The 16,871-nt window shown below is 48.1% G+C and overlaps 1 protein-coding gene across 1 annotated transcript in view; it reads left to right on the forward strand.

Moving 5' to 3' along the window:
• The window catches only part of LOC147665158 (E3 ubiquitin-protein ligase TRIM39-like), a 125,817-nt gene that overhangs the window by 82,176 nt on the left and 26,770 nt on the right, over positions 1-16,871 (forward strand). Inside the window, exons 2-3 of the mRNA XM_086949718.1 lie at positions 329-424; positions 13,134-13,364. Of these exons, the coding sequence (XP_086805844.1) occupies positions 329-424; positions 13,134-13,364 (327 nt within the window). The remainder of the gene's footprint in view (positions 1-328; positions 425-13,133; positions 13,365-16,871) is intronic.

A 16,871-nucleotide genomic window follows, 5' to 3' on the forward strand; every position in this document is an offset into this window, starting at 1 on the left:
TGGCTCAGCCTTGTTTGTGTGAGAAGAAGTCGGAATCATTATGGGGAGATTTTTGTAATTCCACTGGTAAGTGCTATTTATTGCGGATAAGAGTGGGAGCTCGCCAGTAGATCTTTCACAACATTGTGTATCTTATCCATTGAAGGTATGGAGTCCTAATCAGACTGGGAGACGTGCATCAAATGGGAAGGGCTCCGGCCCAAACTGAGCACTCGTGTTATCAATAGGAAATGTGGTTGGTTGGCGCTTAGTCTGAAAGTAGGGAAATGCAAAAAGCTCCCGCATACCATTGGTGCTGAATCATGTTTTTTAAAACAATTATTTCTAGAAAATGCTGCAAAGTCGCTTGGTTCAGCTGAGAAGCAACATGGAAGATGTGAAGAGTTTCGCAACAGATGAGGAAAAGAAAAAATCCGAGCTGGAGGTGAGTGGCATTGGAAGTTGGGGGTCCCCGGTAGTAAGAGAAGCAGCCATAAATAAAAGGGGCATCATCTAGGACTTTCCTGTCATTGATGACTAATACAGGGGAGATGATGGATGAGTATATATCCCAGAGTATGACTGTTAGAACTGGCTATTTCTGGTAGGCTAAGGCTGACGCCAAAGCCAGGCAGAAACCACCAATCTAGTCAGGGCAAGGAAGTCACACGCCAAGATAACCCCTGCTCACCCCCTTGGTAGCTTGGCACGAGCAGTCTAGGCTAAACTCGAAGGCAATGTGTAAAGCATTTGCGTCAGCGCACAATAGCAACAACATACTAGGTACACCACAAAAGAGACTCCACACAAGGTTATTATAAAAATACTTTTGTATTGTAAAAGCACATCAGATAAAATCACACATATACATGGTGCCAATTGGCACGGGCAATATTCACATGGGATTATTCACAAGACAGGGCCACAAGGGCCACTGTCACAATCAGCACTTTAGTAGTAATGAAATACTATCAGAACTTAGACTAAAAGAGTATAAAATCACTGTAGCACAAAGTAACAGTTATGAATCACATCCAGTAACTACTGGGAACAGGTAAGTACACACTACGCAACCCTAAACACCTTAGGAGCATGTCACGCAGGTACCCAGGGCCTCACTAGGACCACCTGTACTAGAAAGAACAACCACCTAAGGATGAAATCCACTTAGGGGTATAAATCAGGACACACTACCCATGATGCATGAATATACATTCAGAGGAGTAGTAAAGAAAGAAAACACATGATGTATAGACCTACACATTCAGCGGTGTTAAGGACAGAGCACATGATGTAATCACAATACATTCAGGGGTGCAGCGCAAGAAGACACATGATGACTAAACATTCAGAGGTGCAGCGCATGAAAAGGAAGACACATAATGCATCAAACATTCAGAGGTGTCAAGAGTAAAGCAATAGCGCAAAAATCACATGAGGCCTAAAAACCTTCAGAGGTGCAGGAATAACACATGATGCAAAAGATCACATTCAGAGGTGCAATAACCATACCCTTGCGCAAACTCACATAAGCCACTACCTGTGGCAGTCCCTAGGCCAACGGCCTTGTTGGGGCTCAGACGCCCTGAGTCTCAGTGTCAGGGTGCGCTGCCATGCAGCGCCAGTCTCGAAGTTCAAAAAGCCTAAACGTGGCAGGTGCCCACTAAGTGCTGGGCACCTGGAGAACAATAAAATAAACTGCGACAGGGTCCTCACTGACCCTTGGGCGCAAACTGCGCCATGCTGGGGCCACACAGGCTCTAAAACAGACACTGTGGCCAAACGTTGGAGCCCTCAGGCTCTGCAAACCTGCCCCCTCGAGCCTTCTCCTGGCTCTGGACAACGTTGGGGCGACCCGCTGCCAACTGGGGCCGCCCTTGAAGCCCTCGTGGCTTCAACACAACTGGGCCCCTTTAGGGACGGGCAACGACAATATGCCCCGATATGCCCCCTTTGTTGGAGTCCCACTCGGGGAACTCAAAGACATAAAATGCCCCCCTGCCCCTCTTGGGGCTCTCAACCGTTGAGGCGACCCGCTGCCAATCGGGGCCGCCCTGACTCTGTGCCTCAATCGGCACCATCAGAGGCTGGACGGAGCCCCCCCAGCCCTTCCTACTCACCGGGCTCTGGGGCGGGGCTCCTCCGGGCGGCGGCTCACTCTCGCCGGCTGCGGTAAGGGCAGGCACCAGCCAGGGCCTCGCGCCCCCTCCGCTCTGCACTCACCGGCTTTCCGCAGGCTGGGCTCCTCCAGGCGGCATCTTCCTCTGTGGCGGCAGCAGGCGGGGCTCTCTTTACCGCACCGGAGCCTCGCGGACACCACCAGCTGGCGGCCTGGGTTCGCGGCGGGGGCGGTCGAACTTCTCTCTTCCTGCAGGGCTCCCTCGGTACACGGGAGCCCTGCCAACCGGCCGCCTCGTCTCCTCAGATGCCGCCGGGCTCCCTTAGCTCACGGGAGCCCGGCCGACCCGCCGGCAGGCAGCGCCATCTTCCTTCTTCCTCGGCGCGGCCCAGCCAATCACGTCGCGGCTCCTGCGCCGAGCCCCTCATGACGCGAGGCCGCCAACCAATGGCAGCGCGGCCTCGCCGATCCACGGGCCAATCAGAGCACAGCTCTCCTCGGGTCTCGGCCAATCCGGTCGCGGCCCCTTCGTGGTTTGTTTTCCTCCGCGACAGATCGAGGTGGGCACTCGTAGATAATTATATCCCTGCAGGCAGGAATCCTCAGCGCATCCAGCGCTATAAACAAGCAGGGAAAAGCGCTCCTAAGCGCTAGAAAGTCCAGAAAAGGCGCTCTCAAGCGCGTGGGGGAAATTAAGCGCCCCAGAGCTCTAGACAGCAGGCAGAGCGCTCCCAGGCACTCAGGGGGAAGCACAGCGCCTCCAGGCGCTAGAAATCCACTCCAGCGCTCTCCCCAGGAAAAGGCAGCTTCTCCATGCTGTCAGGGTCCCAGAGCTTCCCCAGGGGCAAAGCCAAGTCCCCCCTTCAGCCCAGGCAGGGCAGAAGGGTCCCCCAGGAGTCCAGGAATCCAGGCACCCAGGGGCTGGGCAGCGCCCACCCCTGGTAGATCCAAGTCAGCCACAAGAGCTAGCACAAGAACAAGTTGGAGGGAGACACAGCTCCTTCTTATAGCCAGGAATGCCTTTGAAGTACTTCGTGCAAGGGACCCCAAGTGCTGGAATGTTTCTGGTTTACGTCTTTCCTGACAGCTTCAGGGCCAGAGGTGACAGTGAGCCGTCAGGAAGGAGAGCTAGCAGGGTGGGCGACAGGCACGGCTCGGCACCACCAGGCGCTCTTTCCTCCCATCCCTGACAGCAGAGGGGCCTCTCATCCACGGCTGACTCAGACCCCCTCCTCTGGGGCCTTGCAGACCCTGCAGACCCCGTCCTACTCAAACCGGACAGTCCATCCACCAGCAGGTCCAGGCACTCCTGGGCAGACTCACCAGCCAATCACACGCCAGCACCAACTTACACAAATATACCAACTTCCAAAAGTAGTACTTCCAGACTAGGCACAGTCATGCTGCATACATCATTTTGCAGCATTCAGTCTCACGAGTTGATACATACCAAACTCGACCCCTGCACTCCCCACACAACAGGAACTACCATGGGCATACATATTCCCCATTCATTCCTATGGGAGGGCAGGTCACTCACTCTTCATACAGAGAGCTCAAGCACTATACACTGTACCACAGTGAAAAAAAATGCACAGAGGCCTAGAATCACCAACACCAGGTTCCAGAAACAGGCTAGGAAAAAGCAAAAAGTCTAGGGGTGAACCTGCCCAAAGGGCCGGGTCCAACAATGACCTACTATAGGAGATCGAGTTTACGCATAATCTTGGAAAAGTTTGGAAACTGACCTTATAATGACAAATGCGCCCAATCTAAATTGGTTGGATGGAGACGCTGATGTTGAGGTCACACATCAGCCAGAGGGAAAGGACCGGCACTTGATTGACTAATCTGCCTAGCACAGAATAGAAATGAAAGGAGCCCATGATGGCTAGCACATGGCTTCCATCACAATCCAATTTAACCAAGGGCAAACAAGTGCATTGCAAGGGTGTTATATATAGTTAATTATTATTGTTAAAAACCTTTTACCACTTCCATGAAGTAGAAATAGGTTAACGTTTTTGTTTTAAAAATGTTAGTTATCGACGTATGGATTTTTTAAAAAGTGATGCCTTAATAACTTTGCACCCGTTTGAGGAATGCCTGCACACTTTAGCAGACTTTTTCCACCGGTTTAATTGTGGAAGGAGTAACGGTTTGCAGGGTTATCTGAAGGGAGTGTAATGAGAAAATGGAGGTTCTAAAATATGCTTACATTGAATATATGCAACATATACTTCTAAATTCGAATATATTCAACATAGTCCTTCAAAATTATGTATTGTGTGAAAGCCAGGAGTTGAATTGTGTTAAAATGTGTCAGGATTACATATTATGGTGTGCACATGCTTATTTTGTTCAGGTATGGTTTGTCATTATTTTATACGTTTTAATGTATTGAAAGTTAGTACTATTTGTTATGGAGGTATTTTTGTAAAAATGTCAGTATTTCGCCTAACAGGGTCATTAGCTGTAATCATAAAAAGTTAAAGGCAAACTTATTGTTCTTGGGGACACTTTCACCATGTTGTGTGTTATGCCTTCCAATGTAGGTAAGTATTAGGTTTGTTATTTTTGACCACATTTTTACCACCTTAGTAAAGTGGTAATAGGTAGAGCAAAATAGTTCTACATTTCTAGCTATTAAAAAAAAAATCTAGAGTAGCACTGGAGTACTGCGTCCCCCCCAAAATATCTTTGAAAGGTTAACGTTTATGTTTATAACTTTTATACCACTGTACAATAGTGTTTTTTTTTTAAGTAGTGCAGTCATTTTTTGTAATTACAGTGCTACTCCGTACACTGTTATGTGTGTATTTAAATGGGTAAAAAATTGAAAAAAACTTTAGCACACTATATTAATAAAATATGTCTTACAGTTTATTTCCTAATGTTTCTTTTTTTTTGGGAACAGCGGTACTCCCGCTAAACTCCGTATTTTTAAGCAACATAAACTTATAAATATTCTTCCCTACTTAATACCAATTAGGTATGGGAAAAATACAAAACCGAATACTTACCTGTATTGAAAAACATAACGCATACAGGGAAACTCAATGTAAAAACAGAATGGCTGCTGTTAACTTTTGTAAAGGCAGTCATTCGCCAATCAACTAATGAGATGATATCGCTATATACCTTATGAGTACAGCGGTACTGCCGTGGTCACAGATCTATATCAGCGCTGTATTGAGTGAGGTCACTGACCATGTCATCAGTGCTGTAATGTGCGTGGTCATAAGCAGTGCATTGTGGAGGCATAAGGTATAGGTTGGTCAGCTAACTAGAACAGCTGGATTTCTCTGATGTTGCACAAGTGAAATGTGAGCCTAACTATAACGTCCCTGTAACCTTTGTTGTTTTTCAGTGAATTTCTAAGGTTTTTTTATTCTATTTCCTAACTAGTGGAGAAAGGGGGCGGGGCCTCCCATGAGCTCTCAGCAGTTCTGCTGTGTGGCACTTACTGAAGATAACAGGAGGGTTGTTGGCCCCCAAGGACCCTCTGAAGCCAAGTGATATCAACCCTCAATCAGTAGTGCACTAGGAGTCACGTTTTCAGAGTGGTGGAGATGGAGGCAGGGTCTCGGATGAGCTCTCAGCAATCCTGCAGACTTACTGGAGGTAACAGGAGTGGTTCTTGGCCCCAAGGATCCTCAGCAGGCATGGGGACTTCATCCCCCCAATCAATAGTGCTCCAGGAGGCCCCATTGCAGAGTGATTGAGAAAGGGGGCAGGCCTCCGAGTTCCCCCAGGGCCGATGTTTTTTAAAAAAAAAAGAAGAAACTAATGTGGGGGGGTCACGCGGCCCCCTCCAGGAGCTCATTTCAGGCCTGGGGACCCAATCCCCTAGGGCCTACCATTACACTATGGTGAGGGGGGCCAAGTGGCCCGGACTCTTTATTCTGGGTGTCCCCTGGGCACCCAGTGACCTCTGTTGGGGACTGCAGGCGGAGCCTCAGGCCCCGCGGTGCCTGCCGCTCCCCGCCTCTTGCGGGAGCCATCATAGCTCTGACAGACAGTTGGCTGCTTAAAGGCAAATGTTTTCATTTGTTTCACTGGATGTATATTTGCACTGAAACAGGTGAAAACTCCGCTTTCTGCAAGTCGGAGCAGTTTGACAGCTCCAGCTTGGAGAAAGCGGAGTTATGTTAACGGTTTGCTGACAGCTCTCACCAAGCAAAAGCAATCTCATGAGTTCGGGCACCTCAGGAGGAAGTAGGAGCTGTCCTCGGGAGTCCGCGACTGACCCCCTACATTAATGTATTTTAGCCCAGGGAGGTGGTGGGCCCTGGCGGTGTTGGGGGGAGGGGTGGGGTGCTGTGTGCCTCCCCCCCCCTACTTATTTTTGATAAACTGCCCCTGGAAGGTGGTGGTCCCCGGGGCTGCGAAGGGGGGGGCACTTGGCCCTTGGGGTTAATTTTATGATTAGCCTTGGGTAGGGGCTGCGGGGGAGGCCATATGGACCCCTGCATTATTTTAGTATGATTTGCCCGGGTGAGGTAGCGGGGCATGAATGTGCCCGCCGCATACATTATTGTTAAGTCCACCAGGGAGGTGGCATTCCCTAGGGCTGTGGGGGGGGGTACAGATTCAGTGCCGCCTTCAACACTGTCAACACCAGCATTCTCCTTCACCGCCTCTGCCAAATGGGAATTTCTGGGAAGGCCATGCACTGGCTTCAGTCTTTTTTGGAGAATCGCTCCTTTGAGGTTGTTGAGGGCACCACCCATTCAAAAATCTGGCCCCTGGACCAAGGTGTGCCCCAGGGCTCTGCTTTGAGCCCTACCCTTTTTAATATTTATATGCAGCCTCTTGCTGATTTAGTGCATTCGTTCGGCCTTGACATAGTGACTTACGCCGATGATACACAATTAGTTGTATCTATGAACCAGTCTGACTCTTCCCCTTCGAATCTAAGTAATTGTTTGGTAGCGGTCGCCCAGTGGATGGCTACCTCGCATTTGAAATTAAATGGCGAGAAAACAGAGCTCATGATGCTAGGCAACTCAACCATCCCCAGTCCTATGTCAAACTGGCCCCCGTGTATGGGCCCTCCGCCCCAATCAAAGCCCCATACAAAAAGTTTAGGCATCTGGCTGGACACTAACCTCAGCTTTTTGCAACAAGCTACTACTCTGTCCGCCACATGTTTTGGGCTCATGCGTATGCTAAGGAAGGTGCTACCACTTCTCCCCTTCGAAGCCCGTAGAATAATGGTGCAAGCCATTATTTTGTCCCGTTTGGACTATGGGAACTCCCTATATTTAGGGGCTCCCACCTCCACAATAAGGAAGTTGCAGGTGACACAAAACGCTGCAGCCCGCCTTTTACTAGGCCTCAAGAAACGGGAATCAGGCACAGTGGCCCTGAGGAAACTGCACTGGCTTCCCTTTAAAGCCAGAGTGTTGTTCAAATCCCTGTGTATCATGCACAAAGCCATGTGGAAAACCGCTCCAACCATGATTTGCTCCTTAGCAAACCCCTACCTTCCCCACAGAGCGCTGCGATCTAGTACAGCTTTCCTGGCTACTGTCAACAAGATCAGACGCACCAGATGGGGTGGGCGTTCCTTCTCTTGGAATGCCGCAAAGGCATGGAACTCCCTGCCCACCCTCCTTCGTAGTGAACCCAGCCTTCTAAAATTTCGGAAGGAATTGAAAACTTATCTGTTCATTTAACTTTCTTCCCCCTACAATAGTCTGACTATACACAGCGCTACGAGGCCTCCGGGTTGTTTGCGCTTTACAAAACCTGATTAATAATAATGGCTCCGCATTAGTTTGCCCCGGGGAGGCAGCGATCCTCCAGAGTGCAGGGGTCCCACATGGGTGGCCCCTGCATACATAACAAGCATTTGCAATGCAATAGGTCTCGCATTAGGAAAGTTTGAGCTATTGGTATTGTAAATGACAATTTTTTTATTTATGTGTTGGTTTTGAAAATAGCAAAATTAATAGCTTCGTCATTTACAATGCTAATAGTTTTACCTTTCGCAAATGTGACACCTATAGCATTTGTAATGTAATATGTGTTGTATTTACGTGACTTAAATGTATTGATATTACAAATAAAAATCGTTTTTTTCAAATAATTAATACTTGAATAAAAGTTATTGTAATTTATAATGGCAAATGCTTTTGTAAATAACTTTTGTGAAGATTATGTTCATTGTATTTTATTGTGACGAAAATCCAAGAACAGAAGTGAAATATTAACATATTTTTGTGACATTTGTAATAAAGTTTGAAACATTGAGAGAACACATTTGAACCAGTTGTTGAATGGTTGCACAGATTGATGCTGTGGTGGCGCTGACTGATGTTGTGGTGACGACGAGTGATGCTGGAGCGTTTAGTGATGCTGTGGTAGCCCACAGTGATGTTGTGGTGCCCCTGAGTGATGCTGTGGTGGAGCTGAGTGATGCTATGGTGATGCGATAGATAAATAGAGTGAGGGCGATAGATAGAGGGAGGACGACAGATATATACAGTGTTATGTGGCACTGAGTGGTATTTGGAGTGTATGTTCCATTGCAGAGTGTGAGGGTGCGCAGGGTGTGAGGGTGCGCAGTGTGTGTGAGGGTGCGCAGTGTGTGTGAGGGTGCGCAGTGTGTGTGAGGGTGCGCAGTGTGTGTGAGGGTACAGTGTGTGCAGTGTGTGTGATGGTGCAGTGCAGTGTGTGCGGGTGCAGTGTGTGTGATGCTGCAGTGTGTGAGGGTGCAGTGTGTGCAGAGTGTGAGGGTGCGGTGTGTACAGTGTGTGTGAGGGTGCAGTGTGTGTGAGGGTGCCGTGTCTTCAGTGTGTGAGGGTGCAGTGTGTGTGAGGGTGCAGTGTGTGTGAGGGTGCAGTGTGTGTGAGGGTGCAGTGTGTGTGTGAGGGTGCAAAAAAAATGAGAAAGGGGTGTAGAGAATTGAAAAGGAGGGTGAAAGAGAGGGGAGCTATGACAGAAGAGAATAAAGGATCTAAGAGTTGTGAAGACGAACAAGTGTTGAAGACCACACACACATAAAACCAATACAACTGCAGAACCAAAACCCTTGCACACTAATCCTCACCTACTTGATGTGTATATACCAGAACTGTGCAGCAACCCTCAGTACAGGCAGCACACGGTAGTACTGCAAAACACATAGCAGATAGTTCAGAGCCATACCGCACAGAGCTCAAAAACCAAAAAAGGACCAGTAACATAACATAATAAAATGCATTTAATTCTAAAGACGAAACCTATTTTTGTTCCCAGTCCTTAAACTGGACATATAAAAGTACATGTACTCTGTCCCCTGTCCCCTTCACACAGGCACCAACAGCTGTGGGGTCTGTAACCAATGGCGGCACAAGAGTGAGACAAAGTGGCGCAAGAGGGCAGCCCAGTGGCGCAAGAAGGAGGCACAGCGGCAGAAGAGAGGCACAGCGGCAGAAGAGAGGCACAGCGGCAGAAGAGAGGCACAGCGGCAGAAGAGAGGCACAGCGGCAGAAGAGAGGCACAGCGGCAGAAGAGAGGCACAATGGAGGAAAAGAGAGGCACAATGGAGGAAAAGAGAGGCACAGCGGCAGAAGAGAGGCACAGCGGCAGAAGAGAGGCACAGCGGCAGAAGAGAGGCACAGCGGCAGAAGAGAGGCACAGCGGCAGAAGAGAGGCACAGCGGCAGAAGAGAGGCACAGCGGCAGAAAAGAGAGGCACAATAGAGGAAAAGAGAGGCACAATGGAGGAAAAGAGAGGCACAATGGAGGAAAAGAGAGGCACAGCGGCAGAAGAGAGGCACAGCGGCAGAAGAGAGGCACAGCGGCAGAAGAGAGGCACAGCGGCAGAAGAGAGGCACAGCGGCAGAAGAGAGGCACAGCGGCAGAAGAGAGGCACAATGGAGGAAAAGAGAGGCACAATGGAGGAAAAGAGAGGCACAGCGGCAGAAGAGAGGCACAGCGGCAGAAGAGAGGCACAGCGGCAGAAGAGAGGCACAGCGGCAGAAGAGAGGCACAGCGGCAGAAGAGAGGCACAGCGGCAGAAGAGAGGCACAATGGAGGAAGAGATAGGCACAATGGAGGAAGAGAGAGGCACAATGGAGGAAGAGAGAGGCACAGCGGCAGAAGAGAGGCACAATTGAGGAAGAGAGAGGCACAATTGAGGAAGAGAGTATGGTGTCCAAAGTTTTAGTCCCTGCCCTTAAAAGTTCAGGTGAAATGATGTGTCAATGTAAAATGTCCCGAATGGTAGAGCAGTATTACGATTTTCAATTGCTTAAATCGGTTAATATATTTCCCCAAAAAATGATTCACCACCTAAATTTGTTCCAGCAAAAACTCTTGCCAGCACAGCTGGACATAAAATGAGAAGTTTGGTGCATGTCTTGTTTGGCTTGGTGTACATTTTCACATCTGTCTAGTGAATAGTTTTTTAAATCTTGTAATGTAATTGCCTTAAGTTTCCTAAAAATATTTTATAGCTGGCCTTGCTTTTATGAAAGGAGCGTTTGCCAAATGAAATTGGTAAAATTAAACAAAAGAGGTCTGTTTCATTATTATTTGTGTCCGTCACGTTTCAGCTAAGTACAAAGCTGCATTTTTTTCCTGCTTCCACTTGTCCTGCAACCTATATGGGTTTAGGTGCCGTCACTGTAACGAAAGCAAACTCACCGCCGCAGCCCGGCTTCAACAGGAAGCCAGGCAACCTTTGTTGGGACGGGGGCGGAGCCGGACACGCGACCGGAGCTTCCCAGGAGGCAGGCTGCAGTGGCTGGCGCATGGCTCCGGTGCAGAGAGAGGAGAGCCCTGCGTGCAGCCGGCGTCCGCCCGGGAAGCCAAGGAGCGGAGTGCCGGTGTCCCTGTGCCTGTATTACGTCGGAGTGAGCAGCCCCGGAGCGGGACGAGTAGAAGTCCGGGTGAGTGGGGCTCCGTGCTTGCGTGTCTGTGTGTATGCAGGGGGGAGGGGGGGGCAGCGTGTGTGTGCATGTGCGTGTGTGTGTGTGTGTGTGTGTGTGTGTGCGCGCGCGCGCCTGTGTGTGTGTGCGTGCATGCAGAGGGGTGGGGGCTGGCTGTGTGTGAGCAGGGGCTGGGAGTTGATCTGCGCAAGCGCGGCTCAGACGCGCGCTCCCGCGGTCAAAACTGAGACTGCAAAAGCACGCGTCTGAGTCGTGTCCACTCTCCTAAATACGGGCCACGTTAGGTCTGGAGCAGACACTCTCAATGCTCACGCATTGAGAGTACGTCTGCTCGACCTAAAAACTAATGCCCTGGGAAGGTGGCAGTTTTCGGGGCTTTCATAACCCCTAGGAACGGGGAGCCAAATGACCCCTCCTCCTATTTCACACGCATGGGACCTGGCCCACCTGGGGGTTAATTAAAAACAAGAATGAGATTTAAAAATAAAAATAAACATTTTTGGCCTTTCAGGGCCCCTCTGGGACCCCAGTACCAGGGTATATTCCTACTCTGCCTACTTTTCTTTTTTCCTGGTTGAAGTGTTAGCAGCAAATCAAAGCTTTGCATTTCCCCGCAGCAGCTCGGTATTTTTCATGAAGCCCTCACGCCACAGATTTTGCTAGTTCTATATTGTTAAATTTATCAACAACTACTGAACTGATTTACACCAAATAACAAAATGCACAATCTGAGTAACCAAATCTACCTTTCTGCAAAATTTAGTGTAATTCTGTCCTCCAGTTCGGGCTGCAGGCGCATCTAAAGGTGCTATGGGAATTAAAATGGTAACCACACTTTTTTTTTTAAACACGCCTTGTTCTCAGCCCCTGATTTTGACAGATCACCCCGAAAATTTTTGGGGTAAATTTTGTGAAGATTCGTCAACTGAAACCAAAGTTCTAGGCTAGTCAAAAAAATGCTTTTCCTATGGAAACATGGTTCTAACTATAACTATGACCACCAGTAGATAATATATGTATCTCTATCTGGCGCAGGTAAGCCAGGGGAGGCAATGCTGGGTACCACTGGGCATCGCTATTCCTGTTAAATAATATTGGCTGGGCCATTGCAGGAAGGTGGGCCCACTTCCTGAGAGCCCCGGCGTACTACAAAGAGGGAAGCGGAGTGTGATAACCATAGCCCAACCTCCACCTATTGGCATTGCCTCATTTTTGTTTCTTCATTCTGACAATATCATGGGTTCTTGTGAGTCGGTGTCTTTCTAGGATGATTAACTTTTGTACCAGGTACTCTGGGGTGGGGATGTTGGGAGGGGCTCCTGGGTGCCTTTTTAGCTGATGGAACTAACCTTGAAGTTGCGACCGAGCCAGTGTTTTTTAGGTTTGAGCTGATATGGACACATTTCTTCAGGCTTTTTTTGGGGTCTGCTGGAAGGATGCCTTTCCATGGGGACCTTGGGGATGGGGAGAGGAGCAGTGTAACGTAGAGTAGAACTTAAAATAGGGCATTGCTGCTTCAGAGATAACAAAAAAGGAAGACTAGGTATATACACATACTGGGGGAGAAGAGTCTTTCCTAGGCTACAAAGAATTCACAGTTTGCAAACTTGACTACCATCAAACCACAGACTAAGTGTAAAAAAGAAAAAAAAATCAGGCAGCAGACCTTTTCCATCTATGCACCCATGATGGGGAACAACACCCCTATATCCATCAGGACCTCCTCATAGTGCTTCAATTTAAGAAAAAGGTTAAAGACTCCCCTCTTTAAAGAAAAGTACATCTCAATTAACCATCTACAACCCAGCAACCTCTCCTATTAGTTGTTAATTGTATGCAAAACTGTCCAGTTTGCCTGGGTTTGGGGCACAGAAATACCATATACACATGTTTCCTCATGATCAGAGTATTGTTTCGAATTGCAGTGGGCGCAGAAGCCAGGGGAGCTCTTTCCTTTAACTGATGAATATGTTTCAGTCTTAAGATGTGAGGTCACCTGTGAAGTAACCAATTACATCATTTGTGATGGCACATGTCACATCAGTGCTATGAGCTATGTAATGTCATGAGTGAATTACTACTGACTTCTTTATATTTTAGAAATCTGTTGATACTTTCATCAGCTTGAACTAATGTCCACCTGTTTTTGTTCAGGGTGAATATCTGAGCCAAGCAGAGAAAATCACAAGAACCTTTGAAGATCTGCAGCAGTTTTTAGAGCAAGAAAAGAAAAACCTACTTGGCAAGCTGGAGAAGGAACAGACCGAGCATCTACAGAAGATTTCCCTGAAAATTACTGACCTGGAGAAACAAAATGCCTCCCTCAAGAATCGGATCGAAGAGCTTGAGGGAGTGTGTCATCAGCAAGATGTGGAGTTGTTGACGGTGAGGGAGTGTGAGGGTTTACAAATGTACACATCTGTAAGAGCTGCATTCCCTACTCGGGAACCTAATCCAGCTAGAGAATTGTTGGTAGCAATATTTGGAGCTCCTGAAGGTAACTAGGTTAGAAATCTACAGCAGCATGACGTACCCAATCCCCAGTGCCAGGGAAGGAAGTGTGGGAGCAAGCTATGGAGTTAAGGAAGGTGAAAGGGCTCAAAAATCTACAGATCAAGAATAGCTGCTTTATTTCTCAAAGTGAAGGGTGTGCCTTTCCATTCCACACAGCAACAGTATGTCACTTGATAATGGAAAGAGAGTTGATGTCGAGGATAGATCATATTTAACCCCTTGCATGCTTGTGACGGCCAGGAGCCGTCACGCGTCACGGTGGGCGTGTGCGGAGAACGGCCCCCGGCCATCCGAATCCCGCCCATATTTAAATCCCCGCACAGCGTGAAAATTCGCGCCGCATGCAAGGGGTTAAGCTGCAGATTCTAGAGTCTGAGCTCGATAGTCCGTATTGGAACTATTGCAATGTGCTTGCCGTTAGTCAATGTGGTCAACCTTGATTTGACATTGGCTTCTTGTAGGACTGCTCATCAGGGAAGCTTTCTAGATTGGCTTCTTTTAGGACTGCTCATCTCGGAAGCATTGTGGACCAGTTAGTATGTGTATTATGTAAACATACCAGTTATAATTGCCAAGTCCATCTGTGACCATATTTAGCCATGTCTTTTATCCCATCTTTCCAACCACTATCTTTCTTCCCCCCACAGGTTTATCCTCTCCATTCACTCCTTCGCTCTCCAGCCTCACAGCGATTTGTGCACGCACACTTGACACTAACAAGTGTTTTCCTCCTATTGTTTTCCAACACTGGGAAGAAAACAATACAAAGGAATGCGCAGGCTGCAAGACCTCCTGCTGCATTATTTCCAAGCGGGTGCGTTTGCCATCCACTTACCAATATACTTCTCTTGTCTGCTTGACAGTACATGGAGAAAAAACAAGATTCTCTATCTCGGCCTGCCGGAATATCTGCTTCAACGGCTACAGGTGGTCCAGAACTCGGCAGCACGGGCAATCTTTGGACTATCCCGCCGTGCCAGAGCCTCGGGCCTCCTGCAGGTACTGCACTGGCTTCCCATCCGGAAGCGGATAATCTTTAAGGCCTTGACTTTGGCGCATAAGGCTCTGCATGCCTCCGGAGCGAAATACCTTCAAAAAAGGCTGGCTTTTTATCATCCAGCCAGGTCCTTGAGGTCAGGATCCTTTACCTTGCCACTGTTCCTCGTGTCAAAAGGGCACGTATTGGAGGCCGTTCCTTCAGATTGTTAGCCCCCGAGCTCTGGAACATGTTGCCAGTGGCGCTACGCAGCACGTCTAACCTTCTGGCCTTTAGGAAAGGGCTCAAAACTTGGCTTTTCACCTCTTAGCTGCTTCCTGGGCTTTGTTTCTTTTTTTTCTGGAACTTCTGTTTTTATCTCTTTTTTTCTCTTGTTGTGTTATGAGATAGGTGTTCAAACCAAAGCGCCGGGACACTCTCTGAGTAGCCGTGCGCTATACAAAAATCAGCATAACATAACATAACATTTGGCAAAGCCAATAGGTTACGCTATGCAAGAGCTATTGGCTTTTCCAATTTGTTTTAGCCATGATGTACACCAATGTGGCTGCTGTTCAATATGACTAGTGGTGTTGTGGAATGTCTTGGAGTGAAGTAGAGGGGAAGTGCATAGAGTGGAAGGAGGGTAGAGTGGAGTAGAGTGTAATACAGTGGAGTGGAGAAGAGTAGAGTAGAGTAGAGTAGAGTAGAGTAGAGTGGAGTGGTATAGACTGGAGTAGAGTGGCGTAGAGGGAGCTGCGTTCAGTAGAGTAGAGTGTCATGGTTTAGAGGAGTACATTGTCGTGGAGTGGCATAGTGAAGTAGTGTGTCATGGAGTAGAGTATAGTAAAGTGGCATGGAGTGGCATAGAGGGAGTTATGTAGAGTAGAGAGGCATGTTGCACAGTGTAGTGGAGTGTCGTGGCATAGAGTGTCGTGTAGTATAGTAAAGGTTTGTAGAGCGGAGTGGTGTAGAGCTTATTGCCATTACAGGAGACACATTTTCAATTGAAATGACTATCGTATTTGCACAGACATTCAGTTTAAAGTATACTGTGCACTAAAAATAATCCCTACTGTATTGATTTGATTTGATCTGATCGGATTAAAATAAATTCTTCTCAGCCTCCTAGTGGTGTTGCTGGGCGGGTTGGCAGAAAAACAATTAAATTAATTCCTGCCATAGCCAGCCTTTGCCCACTGGATCCTTCCAATCCTAAACCAACTTTAAAACCTTACCTAAGAACTCCCTAAATTTGTCCAGGGCAGACAGAAATGAAAGAAACTGCCATTCAGCAAGAAGCTCTTGACCCTCAGTCTGTGCAGAAGTACTTGATTGCTGCTGAGAAGTGCCAGTACTTGCCTATTAAAAGCAACGTAGCAGTGCTTTGAAGTGCTAGGACTATCTCGTCCAAATATTCAGTACCAGCTATGCCTGCCTATATAAAGCAGTGTCCACAATGGAATCCAGACTTGTGGGAGTGTTACAGGGGGGGTCCTACTATTGATGGTGGGCCTGTAGGCACTGCTTTTCACTGCCATGGGACATACCTGTTATTCTGCCGGCACCCTGGAATTAGGGCTGCCTCCCAGTACCGGTCATTCCAGGGGCTATTGTAGGCATGGGTGGGACGGGTGACTGGTATTATTTCGTGCCAATCGTAACGAGGGACATAATGCTTTGTGACCTATATAGGCTGCCTTAGTTCATCTTAGTTCCTTCTACAAGCAGAGAAATGCCATCCCCGTAAATTGTTAGTCTCCAACTGTACCACAGGGAAAGTTGCTGCAGAGAGGACACGTCTGACAGACCCCTTCATTTCTTTGGACGTTCATTGACTTAAGATACAGCCCACCGGCATCCCCGTATCTACTCCCGTCCTACCCCGTCCATTCTTTACTATCCTTCCAAAGCTTGCTCCCCGCTTGCCATTCTAGATCAGGCCTAATGTTGCAACTTCCTGGCAAAACGTTTCATGTTTCCCGAAAGCAGTGTGCTGAGAACTCATAATGCTGAACAGTAGTCTCCGCTTGATCCCTCAACCCTTTCGTTTCACATACATACACGTTCGCTAGTGGTCACGTTGCCCAGGTCCACGTAGCCCAGGTCCACGTATGAGGTGCTCCTCTAGTCCTAGTCTTAGTTCTTTGTTGTGGACTTGTTGGTCCAGTTTTATAGAGGATAAAACCGGGCAACAGTTCTCATGATGAAAACACCTGGTCTTGGTGAGCTTCTCGTGAAACTTGGGAGCCCTAAAACTGGCCCTTCTGTTGTGTCTTTTATCAGAGAAGCCTTCAGTGGAGATGCCAATAATTTTAAGGGAAGGAAACTCAGCGCCCCTTTAACCAGTCTAACCAAGTGTGAGGCGCCGATGGGTAGCGTGAGCAGGTCTTATACTCCAA

The sequence above is a fragment of the Lissotriton vulgaris genome, unplaced genomic scaffold (genome assembly GCF_964263255.1).
Source record: "Lissotriton vulgaris unplaced genomic scaffold, aLisVul1.2 SCAFFOLD_2934, whole genome shotgun sequence".
NCBI classification, from domain to species: Eukaryota; Metazoa; Chordata; class Amphibia; order Caudata; family Salamandridae; genus Lissotriton; species Lissotriton vulgaris.